This window comes from Sorex fumeus, unplaced genomic scaffold (genome assembly GCF_029834395.1).
Source record: "Sorex fumeus unplaced genomic scaffold, SorFum_2.1 ptg000044l, whole genome shotgun sequence".
In the NCBI taxonomy this organism is placed as follows: domain Eukaryota; kingdom Metazoa; phylum Chordata; class Mammalia; order Eulipotyphla; family Soricidae; genus Sorex; species Sorex fumeus.
Genome location: NW_026606101.1, coordinates 72,364,676 through 72,377,869, shown reverse-complemented (window position 1 = coordinate 72,377,869; position 13,194 = coordinate 72,364,676). Strand labels below are relative to the sequence as shown.

General features: G+C 56.8%; 1 protein-coding gene across 1 annotated transcript in view; it reads right to left on the bottom strand.

Annotated features, from left to right (window-relative positions):
• The window catches only part of WWTR1 (WW domain containing transcription regulator 1), a 113,359-nt gene that overhangs the window by 10,435 nt on the left and 89,730 nt on the right, over nt 1-13,194 (bottom strand). Inside the window, exon 4 of the mRNA XM_056121595.1 lies at nt 5,216-5,418. Coding sequence (XP_055977570.1) covers nt 5,216-5,418 — 203 coding nt within the window. The remainder of the gene's footprint in view (nt 1-5,215; nt 5,419-13,194) is intronic.

Genomic DNA, 13,194 nt, shown 5'->3' with positions numbered 1-13,194 from the left:
ACCCAGTTCGTCCTAGAACTTGCAGGCAAATGAAATGCTGACGGGAAACGGGCGTGGGATGCCAGGGTGTGTGTGTGTGTGTGTGTGTGTGTGTGTGTGTGTGTGTGTGTGTGCGTTGGAGTGGGGGAGTGTGCGTGGCTGCTACCTGTATCCGAGTGCGGCTCACTGGACAGGCCGCCGTCCCAGACCACCTGCTTTCAGAAGCGCAGCTGACCCCCTGAGCCCGAATTCTGCAAGACGCTGTCGCCTCACAGGCTGAAGAAGGCAGGAGCAAGGGACCTGCCGGGCACCCTTGCACCTCTGAGTAGTGGTTCTTTGTTCCACCCCTGTACCTTCCGGCCAAGTGCGTCCCTGCCCTGGGGTCCTGGACCTGGAATGGGGAGGAGGCGGCCATCTGGCCAGCCCCAACAGCAAGGCAGGCGTGAGCTGACCAGCCAGAATCCCAGGCCTCGGGCCCAGCCCTGTCCCCGGTCTCTGTCGTTCTGGCTCCCCGGGTCAGGCTGAGTCGGCAATTTTGGCCGAGCTGATTCTGCAGGAATGTGGGATGGTGTGGGACGGATGGGGGGGACATGTGCGACTTCTTCACGACACAGCCCTGTGGGGGTTGTGGGGCAAAGCTGACTCCGCCCAGAAGTCATTGACTCACTCTGGGGTTCTTACCAGGTTACCCAAGTTTTCCATTTTGTTGGGTCAAGTTGCAAGCGTGCCCTTTGGGAACAAAGAAATACTGCCTGGCTCACTGAGCCGGAAGAGAGGAAGATTTGGCAGCTGCAGCAGGCAGGCAGGGCTGTGGGGAAAGTTGAGGCTGGTCTCCAGTGTCTGCCTGGCCCGAGAGGGCGGGGGCTGGGGGGGCCTGACAGGGAGTCCTCTAAGTTAGAATCTTCTGGAAAGACGCTCCCCTGCACACCCCACACCCCCCCCCCCCCCGCTTCATGATTCAGTGAGAAGCCTCAGAGACAGGATCGGGGATTCGGCGCTTGTCTTGCATGTGGCTGACCCTGGTTCAGTCCCCGGAACCCCCTCAGTCCCCTGAGCAGAGCCACAAGTGACTCCTGCACAACCGTTGGGAGCAAGCCCAGAGCACGGCTGGGTGTGGCCCCAAAACAAGTACGAGAACCAAAACCCCCTCCTCTGACGCAGCTGTGAGTCTGCTTTTACGTCAAGGAACGGTGCTCCCAGCTTCCCGACCTGTCTCTCGCTGAAGGAGGGTCCAGCAGGGCTCACGGTATCTTAAAGTTTATATCCGGGCCTGCTGGAAGAGCTGGCGAGGCGGGGGGGCTAGTTCAACAGGCCTGGCTTCCTTCCCTGGCTCTGCGGGGTCCCCCACGCATGGCGCACAAGTGGGTACGGCCCCAAACAAAAGCAAGTTTGTAAACACCCAGGCCAGAGGCGTCCAACACCATGGCACGATTTCTGTTATGAACAGAAGGAACGACTGACTCGCTAAGCTGTTACAGGGAAGAGAACAGAACAACGGTGCCATCTGCGGCCAACTGTTGAGACCGATCTCCAGCCTCCAGGTCCAAGGCACGTGCTCCACCACTGGGCCTTCCAGCTCACTGTACTCTTTATTTCTCCCATAGCGCTCAGGGGCTACTCCTGACTCTGCTCAGGGGACCATATGGGCACCCGGGATCAAGCTGGGGTCGGTCACGTGCAAGGTAAGCCCCACGTTCCCCGTATTATCTGTCTTGCCCTGAATTTTTGCCTTGTTTGGGGGTCACCTCCTAGAGGTGCTCAGGGATCACTCCTAGAGGTGCTCAGTAGCCATTCGGTGGTGCTGCGAATTAAGCCAGAGTCGGCCGGTGCAAGGGAAGCGCCTTGCCTGCTGTTCCATGTCTCCAGTCCTGCACTTTTCAAAATCAAAATACACACAGATGAGGCCAGAGCAATAGCACAGAGGGGAGGGCGTTTGCCTTGCACGTGGCCGACATGGGTTTGATCCCTGGCCTCCCATGTGGTCCTCCGAGCACCACCAGGAGTAATTCCTGAGTGCAGAGCCAGGAGTAACCCCTGAGCATCACTAGGTGTGACCCAAAAAGAAAACAAAAATACATGCAGATACACCTGTTGCACTGTCACACTGTCGTCCGCTGTTCATTGATTTGCTCGAGTGGGCACCAGTAACCTTTCTATTGTGAGACTTGTTACTGTTTTGGTTTCTCTTCAGATCGCATAAATCTTTCACAGATACATCAAGACTGGAAAAAGATGACTATTCCCTCCATAGACAACTCCCTCTCGGTAAAAATAGTAATCACTGTAGTACTGTAGCACTGTACTCCCGTTGTTCATCGATTTGCTCGAGCGGGCCCAGTAATGTCTCCATTGTGAGACTTGTTGTCACTAATTTTAGCATATTGAATACGCCAAGGGGAGCTTGCCAGGTTCTGCTGTGCGGGCGAGATACTCTCGGGTGCTTGCTGGGCTCTCCGAGAGGGACAGAGGAATCGAACCCGCCTTGGCCACAAGCAAGGCAAATGCCCTACCTGCTGTGCTATCGATCCAGCCCAGTTTTTAACATTTTAAACTTTTCTTTCTTTGTGGAAGCGGGGGCCAGGGGAACCACGTTCTGGGTGTTGGAGGGCTGGGCCCAGCACCATACCCTGCAGCCCATGCGGGGGTCACACTGGAGACGCTGTGTGTGGAGCCCACGCTCCAACCCCCCAGGCCATCTGCCCAGCCGCAGCCCTGGGAACTGCTACCTCCAACCAGGAGGCCCCGAAACACAGGCGGCAGATAGCACTTGGACTTCCACCCATTTCGCAGCCCTCCTCCAAACAGAAAACAGGAAAACTATCAGCCGAGGGTGGAGATAGCCTAATGGTTACCGCACATGCCCAGCGGGCACCTGAGCACAGTCCTGGTGCACGTGGTCCCCTGAGCACTGCGGGGAGAAACCCAGGGCACAGGGTGGGGAGAAGCCTCTGAGCACCACCAGAGGCGCCTCCCCAGACAACGCAAAATTCACTGGCATATAAATAAAGCTACAGGCTCTGGGTGGAGCCCAAGGAAGAGCACTGTCTCTTATGAGTGAGGCCCAGGGCTCTCTCCCCAGCCCTCCAGAACAACAAAAACGAAGTGCTTGTAAAGGGATCAGGGCAGCGGTAGAGAGGAGGAAGCGTTTGCCTTGTCTGAGGCAGGCCTGGGTTCTGGGTTTGATCCCAGCATCCCATATGGTCCCGTGAGCACTGCCAGGAGTGATTCCTGAGTGCAGAGCCAGGAGCAACCCCTGAGCGTCACAGGGTGTGACCCAAAAAAGTAAAAAAAAAAAAGTAAAGCACACAAATGCTGCTCCATTTAATTTCCCTTGTTAAAAAATAGAAAAGTTACTCCAAAGAGGACGACTACTCAAAGGCAGAAAATGAGACAAGACACGTCTCTGGAAAAGCAGCAGATGCAGCCAGCAGGGAGAGCATCGGCCTCCCACGCGGCCTGCCCGGGTTCGGTCCCTGATCCCATACGGTCTCCGAGCACTGCTAGGCGAGATTCCTGAGCACAGAACCACCACTCAGACAGCAATCCCCAGAGTGACGGGCAGAATCATGGCCACAGCATAAGGCGTGCGCCTTCGCGCTAAAGGAACTTTCAACTGATGACAGCGCACCGTGTCTCTCCATTTGTCTGAGGAATCGTTTTAATTCTTTGTGCGTTTGGAACCTCCCCTTATAGCCACTTCCTCTCCTGCAACTGCTCTGGCGAGGAACACACGGTCCGTGTCCACGATGTGTCTGAAAGCATCAGACGGAGCTAAAAGGAGGAAACATGCTTCTCACTCCTCCCGGGCCCAGGTGCTGTCTGGGCAGTTGAAAAGACTCACTTCCTTCAACCAGGGAAGCGGAGCTCTCCATGTGTCTTACTCACGTGAGGCACAGAGCAAAGTCTGAAGCACGAGAACAGTAAACTAACGCTCTCCTCAGAAGGAGCACTGTTAGGAGACCTGACAGTAACTGGCTTAGCCGATGGTGGGGAAAGAATTCTGCTCTTGCACATTAAATCAAGTCATGAAAGTGGGAGGGAAAACCGGGTTTTCTCCTCTGTGGATCTTTTCTTTTTTCCTTTTTTGGTTTTGGGGTGATACCTGATGATGCTCAGGGCTTCCTCCTGGCTCTGTGCTGTGGAATCACTCTGGCGGGGTTCAGGGGATGATACGGGAGGCTGGGGATGGAACCCGGGGCTGCAGTATGCAAGACCAGCTCCCTAACTGCTCCCTCCGGCCCCTCTAGGATCTTCTTGGATTCATTTATTCCCCCTGAAGCGTCGCATCAAGTGAAGTGTGGGCTGGAGATGAAAGGGAGCGGCATGCTGCCGAATGAATCAATGACTCAATCAATGGATGTGGGGCACCCACAAAAGTGAATGATCCATGCCCAGGCATTTCCGAAGACCTGCCATCAGCACCCACGAGCAAACCATTCCCCTTCCCTCATTCAACTACAAGTGCACCAATCCCTTTTTCACGTCCCATGGCAGCTGGCAGGGGATGGCACATTCAAGGTCCTTTCTGGCACGAAGCTACCCTCTGCCCTCTCTCGAGTGGGGACGGGAGCGTCCTCTGTGGCAGTTTTGACGAAGGCAAAACAGTAGAAGCAACTCCTGGCGTTTCCAGGATCATGGACCATCAGCAATTCCGACTTCCTGCTGCTAGAAACATCTGCTCGGGGGTGAACCCACATGGCACGGGAAAACGCCAGAGGGCAATGCCCGGGGCAGACGCTGCACATTTCCATCCCTCCAGGCTCGCTCTCCTGGCATCCTCCCTCAGACGCTATGCCCTGGAACATCATCATCCCGGACACTCCTCGGTCGCTCACCAGGAGAATCCACCAAGTGACTCCATCCGCAGTGCCCACATCAGCCCTGCCAAGCCCAGCCAAGCTCCTGGCAGCTGTACTGCGACACAACAATGCTGATCTCAGCTCAAGCCACCACGTCTGGGGATAACACATTGGCAGCCGGCAGCTCACAGAAAACGGGTCGCTTCTCTGCCACTCGCTAAGGTTGGCTGTAGGAAAGTCGCCGCTTCTGTCCTGAACATCAGCCGTGGACGTCACTGGCGGGCATCTCAGCTGGCCCTCGGCGAGCCCAGCTCTCCAGATAGGGTGGGGGGGACGACGCGAGCCGGAGAAAGAGAATTCTGCACCCGGGATTGGGAAGGCCTGTGTGGCCGGGTCCTCCCTCCCCCCGCCCCCCAACCAGCGCCGCGAGGTCCTACCTGCCTCAGGAGCTCCTCCTGGCGCATCCGGATCCTCTCACGCTCCATCTGGATCCTCTGGAGCCGCAGCTTCTGCTGCTGCTGCTGCTGCGTGGTCAGCGCGTTGGGCATGGCCAGGAGCCCGGTGGGCGGGTTCTGCGGCGGGTGGCTCTGTGGGTTCAGCGAGCTGGCGGCCATCTGCTGCGGGTGCTGGTGGCTCAGCACTGCGGGAGGAGGAACACGGCGGGTCAGCCCAGGGCCTGCGACAAGGCCTTCCGCGGAGGCCGCGAGGGTGCTGGATTCCAGGGAGGCCTGCCCCGGGCCTGCCTGTTAACCATTCCTCTCCAAGCGCCTCGATTCTGCCACGGGGACCTGGGCACCAGGCTCTCCTGTCTGATCATGCCTCGGCTTTGGACCCTGGTGGGAATCCGGGGGTCTGCCCTTCCCCGGGTCTAGGGGACAGCGTGAGTCTTTCCTTGGAAGGGCAAAATGATAGCCTCTGAGGTCTTTGCAGGGGGGTCCACCCTCTTCTCTGGCAAGCTGCATGCTTAGGGGAGAAGTGGGGGTCCAGGGGGCCCAGGCACTGGCTTTGGTTCAATTCCTGGCACAATTTTTGGTCTGGAGGCCCTCCAGGACTGATCCCTGAGCACAGAGCCAGGAGTAAGCCCCGAGCAGAGCCAAGCATGACCCAACATCCAGCCCACAATACACACACACACACACACACACATGCACACACACACACACACACACGCACCATTAGGGAGGATATATATGGCCCCCTTCCAACACAGAGGGAGGCCCAGAGTGTCTAGGATGGACAAGTGGTTGTAAACAACATGGAAAACAGCACGATCAACATCGCTCAAAAACTGACACAGAAAATGGTTGGTCTAAAACGCCACCCCGACCCCCAGCAAGGAACATGAACTAAGTCGGAACCAAGTATCAGATCTCGGGGGGCGGGGGGGGCGCGGAATAAAGGTTCCATCTTTTTTCATTTTGGGTCACACCCAGCAATGCTCCGAGGTTACTCCTGGCTCTGCACTCAGGAATTACTCCTGGCGGTGCTTGGGGGGCCCTATGGGATGCCAGGAATTGGACCCAGGTCGGCTGCATGCAAGGCAAATGCCCTACCCGCTGTGCTATCGCTCAGGCCCAAAGGTTCCATTTTTTATAGCGGGAAAATGTTCACGAGAAAGAAAGTGTATTAAAATGCTGACCACAGGGTGGCTGGATAAGGCACCAGAAAGGGTGTGAAGTATATTTTTCCCTATTTATCTGCATATAATAACATTTAAAATACTAGCATGTAGTACTTAGCTTTATGGAAGAACTCTAAAATCGTTCTGTAATTTTTATAGTTGGTATTCCCACCAAAACTAACATTTCAAAAAGGTTTATTTTTCCCCCCTTCAGTTTATCAGAAAAACGTGCTCAAATTCTGGCTGGGCAAGAGTCCATACGTAACAAAGAAAACCATAGTTTTTAAATCCATATGTTCCCACATCAGGGCCAAAGGCAACGACTTACAGACTTGCTTCATTTATGCGAGCTCAATTTTCACTGTATTTGCTATCACTATTGTTTAAAGATAAAAATTATTAGCATAGTATTTAAACTCCCAAAGTGAAATGTTTGCTGAAGACATTTTGTGGAAACAGGTTCCATAACTAATTTCTTTTGGTGGGGTCACACCTGGTTGTACTCAAGGCTTATTCCAGACCTCAGTTTTCATCCCCAGGTGAAAGGAAGAGGAAAGAAGGCACTGAGGGTGAATGAAAAAGGAAGGAAGGAGGGAGGGAGGGAGGGAGGGAGGGAGGGAGGGAGAAAGGGAGGAAGGAAGGAAGGAAGGAAGGAAGGAAGGAGAGAGAGAGAGAGAGAAGCAAGTAAACAGACACTTAGAAGAACAGATTCGGCTCTGGTAACTTATTGGCCCCCAAACCACAGCAGGACTCTGCAGATCAGGCCAGACTAGGTGACTGGCCAGTGTCCGAACGCTCTGTCCACAGTACACCGTTACTCAATTCCCCGCCACCGGATCCTGCTCGGTCACAGTGACTCTGGCTGCACCCTATCTGGAGGTCCGGGCTTGGAGTAGAGCTCCCCCCCACCACACCCGTGCGAGTCTCCGAACACCAGCCTTCCGTTCCTTGCAGTCCGCTTATATGGGATGATGGCCCAGACTGACTCTCCGGCGAGGCACCCACAGAGAGGGCTCGAGGGGCATAAGACGGTGCCTGGTTCTGGCGCGTGCATGCCAATGAGCGAAGGGCACGGACGAGCCCGGCCCACCCATTCATCAGCCCCGCTCCGAGGGATTTGACGTGACCAGAGCAACGGGTGATGAGCTCTGCATAAACCTCCATGGACAAGCTCGAGGGAATACGCAGGGGGCAGCGTGTCCAAGGAGGACCACAAGATAGTCCGAGGTCCCAGTGCATAGGCGTGGCATGTGGGAGCCCCAGGATAGATCCTGGAACAGAAAATCTATCAATAAATCTAGAACAGCAGACAGAAACCAAGGGTGTGGGGACCAAGACGTTCGCCTCACCCGTGTCAGCCCAGTCAGACCCCGAGCACTGCACTTGGTCCCCTGAGCTTCCTGGTACTGTCGTTGTGGTTTGAAGTTTCCTTAGATGTATTTATTACTCATGTGAAGCATGGACAAAAGCATAAAAGTAGAAAACAACTGAAACAGGACATTCAATTCGTGGCTATCGGAAGGGAAGAGAGAAGGAAGCCAGGGAAAGTAAGGGTGTGTGTGTGTGTGTGTGTGAGAGAGAGAGAGAGAGAGAGAGAGAGAGAGAGAGAGAGAGAAAGAGAGAGAGAGAGAGAAACAGAGAGACAGAGACAGAGACACAGAGACAGAGACACAGAGAGAGAAGAAAGTGTCTACCAGCGAGGCAGGCTGGGGGCTGGCTGGTGGGAGGGAACCTGGGGACACTGGTGCCGGGAAATGTTCACCAGTGGAGGAATGGGCGTTGGGACGCTAGATGACTGAAACCTAATCATGAACCGCTTCGTGACTGTGCCTCCCTGTGATTCCATTTGAAATCTGGCTCTAGGGACTCGGGACCGACTGACAGGCAGAGAGCAAGAGCGCTGGGGAAAGGCAGGCACGGCCCTGTGGGGAGGAACAGCAGCTCTTGGGACCGTGTTCCAGAATATTCCAGGGACGGAATAATAGTTCAGTCAAAAAAAGAAGAAGAAGAAGAAAAGCCAAGAATTAAAAGAAGAAAAACAACAGCCTGAGTATCCGGCAGGCGCCCACCGAGGCCGGGCAGAGCCAGCGGGCGGTCCCCACTGCCCCCGACAGGCAGAAGACACTGGGCAAGTCTCCACAGAGGGAAGAAGCCAAACAGAAGACCTCCAGCGGGGGCAGAACCGGGGCTGAAGCTTAAACCCACATTCCATCGTTTCTCACTGTTTCCGGCTCCTTCTCTCCCTCCCCCCCTTCCTTTGATCTTCCATCCCCGGCTTCTGGCTGGGCATTTGGGAGTCAGGAGGACCATGGGCAGCTGATAACGGGCCCGAGGCATGTCACGGCCCTGACTCAGCAGACGCTGGAGGCCACATCGGGGTTCGCGGCGGGGCTCGGTACAGGACCGGGTCCACGCGGGCAGGGCCGCCCACTCTGTCCCTGCCGGGCAGCACCTGGTCCTGTCGCCCCCCAGAGGCCCAGGAGCGGGTTCAAGGCCAGGCCGGGCCTCGCCTCGGGTTTGAGCAACAGGCTCCTCACGGGTGGCGGGGACACGGGTGGGAGGCGGTGGAGGCGTTTCCTGCCGGTCATGGCCCCGACCTGTGGGGCTCTGGCGCTGCCTCAGAGGCGGGAGCTCAGGCCGGGAGGCCTCAAGCAGAGGCCGCGGGGCTGGGCGCGCCTCCTGGAATGTTTGACAAACGTCTTCTTGGCCTGGAGAGCTGCAGTGGCGGGCGGCGTGGACCCAGGCTGGCTTCCCTCAACGCTAAAACAGGCCTTCAGGCGTCTGTTTGTTCCGTCTGCCCGCCTGTCTCTCTCCGCCCCTTCTGTCTCTGTCTGTCTCTCTCTCTCCACTCTCTCCGGCCCCCTCTGTCTCTGTCTGTCTCTCTCTCTCCACTCTCTCCGGCCCCCTCTGTCTCTGTCTGTCTGTCTCTCTCTCTGTTAGACACACACACACACACACACACACACACACACAGAGTCAAGAGATGGAAACAAGCACTGAGGTTAGGTCTCCGCCTCCCCGCCCCCCCCCCCCACGCCCTCCCACACCCACACAGGACCAGCTCTCTGAGGAGATGGTGGAAGGGAACCGAGGGTGCCTGTGGCTGGAAGGACAAGGAAGACCCAACCCTCTTCGAAGCAGAGGCGCCGGGGTATCACGTCAGGAATTGCTCCTCCACTCTGGCACCCCCACTGGCTCTCCCCGCCTCCAGCCCCATGAGTCCCATCAAAAATGACCCCTGAGCACAGAGCCAGGAGTAAACCCCGAGCATCCGCCACGTTGATCCAGAAACCGACCAACTAAGCCACTGAACACACATGGTTTTGCCAGCGTGCCAGAGGGGCGAGCCTGTGGATGCAGGGGGCCAGGGACCCTGCGCCACCGCCCTTCCCCCCGCCCCTCCCCTTCAGCCTGTCGCAGCAAAGAAAGCAACCCCTGCTGCCTGCTCTGGCTCGTCAGCCGGACAGCAGCATGAGCCAGTGACTGAACAGGGACAGAGAGAGAGGCAGAGATGCCTGTCCCGAAGGGAAGAATTCCAGAAACTTCTTGGAGCCACTCTGAGGAGCGTCGCTGTGTTTGGATGGGATGGCGTGGACTGCAGGGGGAGTCCGCTTTGGGGGCACGGGGTGGGGGTGGGGGCCCATGGATACCATGGAACCCTTCTGTGGTCCTCCCAACCCGCCTCACACCCTGATTTGGAAAATCACTGGACAGTGTCCAACAGTCCGGAGACCCACAGAATTCCCAAGAACCCCAGGAGACGGGAGAAGTAACAGGCGGAATTGTGCAAGGGATCCTGGAACAGGAAGAACCAGCGGGAGAAGCCACGGAGACCCGCAGACAGCGAGCCCCAGGAGGAGCAAACGCAAAAGCAACGCATGGTGTCGAAAGGGGAGAAATGGGCAGAAAGAGAGCACGGAGGGAGGCACTTGCCATACACAGTCACCTGCGCTAGACCCCTGGGATCCCAGGTATGCCCCAGCCCTGCCAGGTGTGACCCCTGAGCACAGAACTAGGAGGAGCTCTTGAGCACCAGCGGGTAGAGCCCCACACCCCAAAATATATACAATATGAAAAATGGGGGAGGGAACACATGAAAACGAGCTCCTCGGCGGTCCCTAAGGCTAAAGCCGGGCCAGAAAACGGCACGCTGGGAGGGCTGAGCACAAGCTTTGCAGGTCAGGGGCTGGAGCCGTTCCCAGCTCCCCCCGGACCCCGAGTCCTGGCAGGAGCAGTTCCAGTCACCACGGGGCGAGCCCCAAACCCCTCTCGACAAGGTGAAAAAGACACGACTCCCCAAAAGGTGTTAACTGGAAAAAAGATGACACTCAGGGAGGCGGCAGGGGTTAAGGCTGCCGCTTTCAGGGACGTCTGCAGTCTGTGCACTGGCCGTGGCTTCTGCTCGCAGACCCGGCAGCAAGGCTGGGGACCCCAGGGCACTGGGAGGCTGAGGCCAGTCCCCTCATTTCAGAGAGGAGGAGACCGGGAACGCCCCGTGGCTGTCAATGACACCGCCAGACCAACCTGGAAAGGGCAGAGAAAAGAAGGCGCCAGCACCCCTGGTTCCCGCCCCGTCACCCAGCATCACCAAGGCAGAGGTGAGGTGGAAAGGCTTTGCCACGTGGGTCCCCGTGGCTCTACTGGTCCCACCCTGTGGCTTCTCCAGCCCAGCTCACGAGCAGCACGCGAACCCTGAGCCCCCAGCCAGGAGAGGAAGGGGACAGAGAAATTGGTAAATTAAAAATAAATAGGCTGTGGGCTAGAGTGACAGCACAGCAGGGAGGGCGTTTGCCTTGCACACGGCTGACCCGGGTTCAACTCCCAGCATCCCGTATGGTCCCCCGAGCACTGCCAGGAGTAATTCCTGAGTGCAGAGTCAGGAGTAACCCGTGTGCAATGCTGGGTGGGACTCCCTGCCCCCCCCCCAAAAAAAAACGTTTTTGAGCACATCAGCAGTTTTTGCAACTCACTCTGGGCCATGCTCAGGGATCACTCCTGGCAGGGCTCGAGGGACCCTGTGGGATGTCAGGACCAAGCACTGGAGTACAACTTGCTCAAGGCAAGCACCCGAACCCGCTGTGCCCTGAGAAACCTCTGAAGAAAAGAAGTGAAAACAAAACAAAACCAAAAAACACCCAAGATTTTCCTTTTCCCATTTCACAGAAGGTTTATCGTGGACTAATTTTAATCAACCTCCCATTACAAAATCACAGAATCGACACAGATCGTGGGTTCCTAGACGATCTGATCTGACAGACTAAAGCATAAAGATTTTCCTGCCCTCCTTCAAAAAAATAAGAAAAAGCGGGGGCCGGAGTAATACAGCACAGCAGGGAGGGCATTTGCGGGTTGGATCGCCGGCACCCCACATGGTCCCCCGAGCACCACCAGGAGCCACTCCTGATGCAGACCAGGAGGACCTGAACCCCTGAGCACCATGGTCATGTCCCGAAAGAGACAAAAGCGAAAAAAGGAAAACAGGAACCGGTGACAGGAAAGGCGATGGGCTCCTAAGCTCCGTGCCCGAATTCGGGAAACTTCGACAGAGGAGAGGTGCTGGCAGGAGGCCGCGCCAGACATCCGGGCCACGGGTTTTCGGGAAAGCTGCACTGGGCGTCCACCATCTGGTCCGGGGGCAGCTCCGCTGTCTGCTCAGAGCGCGGCCCCCACCATCTGGCCCGCGCAGCCTCTGCCGTCTGGTCTGGGGGCCGGCCCGACTCGGCTGTGCTGGGCCTCGCCAGGTGTCACGCAGCCCTGTCTGATGGGAACCAGATGTGGGCGGCGTGGGCCAGCAGACGGGCCTCCAGGCAGCCCGAGGGCGGGGGACGCAGACTCCCCTCAGCCCTGCCAACCAGCCGCCGGTTTCTCTTATTTCCCAGAAACTGTATCAGCCGTCCAACAAGGTCAGCAAAAAAAAAAAAAATCATGAAATTAAAATTTTTAAAAAGGCAGCTTTCCCCTCCAGGGCTCACTGGCTTCCAAAAGCCTGCAAAGTATTAAACCCCGACGCTGTCTGCTCACCTTCACACGAGCCTTTATCCCACACCCGGGGTGGAAGGAACCTCCCAGGGGTCCTCCTGGAGGTGAGGAGCAGACAGACCCCCGCCCCCTCCCCTGCGCCTTGACCACACTTGACCCCATCTCCAGTCTGAAAACCACGTCCAGGAGCCCCAGAGCTGGATCAGTGTGGGGTATGGCTTCCCCGGAGGACCACACATTTCTCCCCTGGGCTCTGTCTCAGGCGCCAACTGGACTCATTTCGCAGGGGCGCCAGCCTCCTCCGCCCCTCGTCCCACCAGCTGACCAGCTGACCTGTCACCTGCCCACACAGTGAGCCAGTGGCCTGAGCGGCAGCAAAGGGCCCGGGACCCCTCTGCTCTTCCGGGTAGAAAAGATGGGCACACTAGAACACTCCATGCTCCCTGAGCACTTGCACCAGCAAAAAAATTAGCATCCCACGGGCTTTTAAAGGATGTAGAGGGCCCGGAGCGATAGTACAATGGGGAGGGCGTTTGTCTTGCATACGGCTGACCTGGGTTCGACATCCAACATCCCATAGGGTCCCCCGAGCACCGCCAGGAGTGGTCCCTGAGTGCACGAGTCAGGAGCATGAGCACTGCTGGGTGTGACCCCAAAAAGCAATAAATAAATAAATAAATAAATAAGGGTGTAGAGGATGAGGATGTAGCTCAGTGTGGGGTGCGTGCCTTCCAGGAAGGAGGGGGGTGGAGGAGGGACGGGGGGGGGGGGGGGTAAATTTTCATTGGCATATTAAAAATAGGCTAAAACCCAATC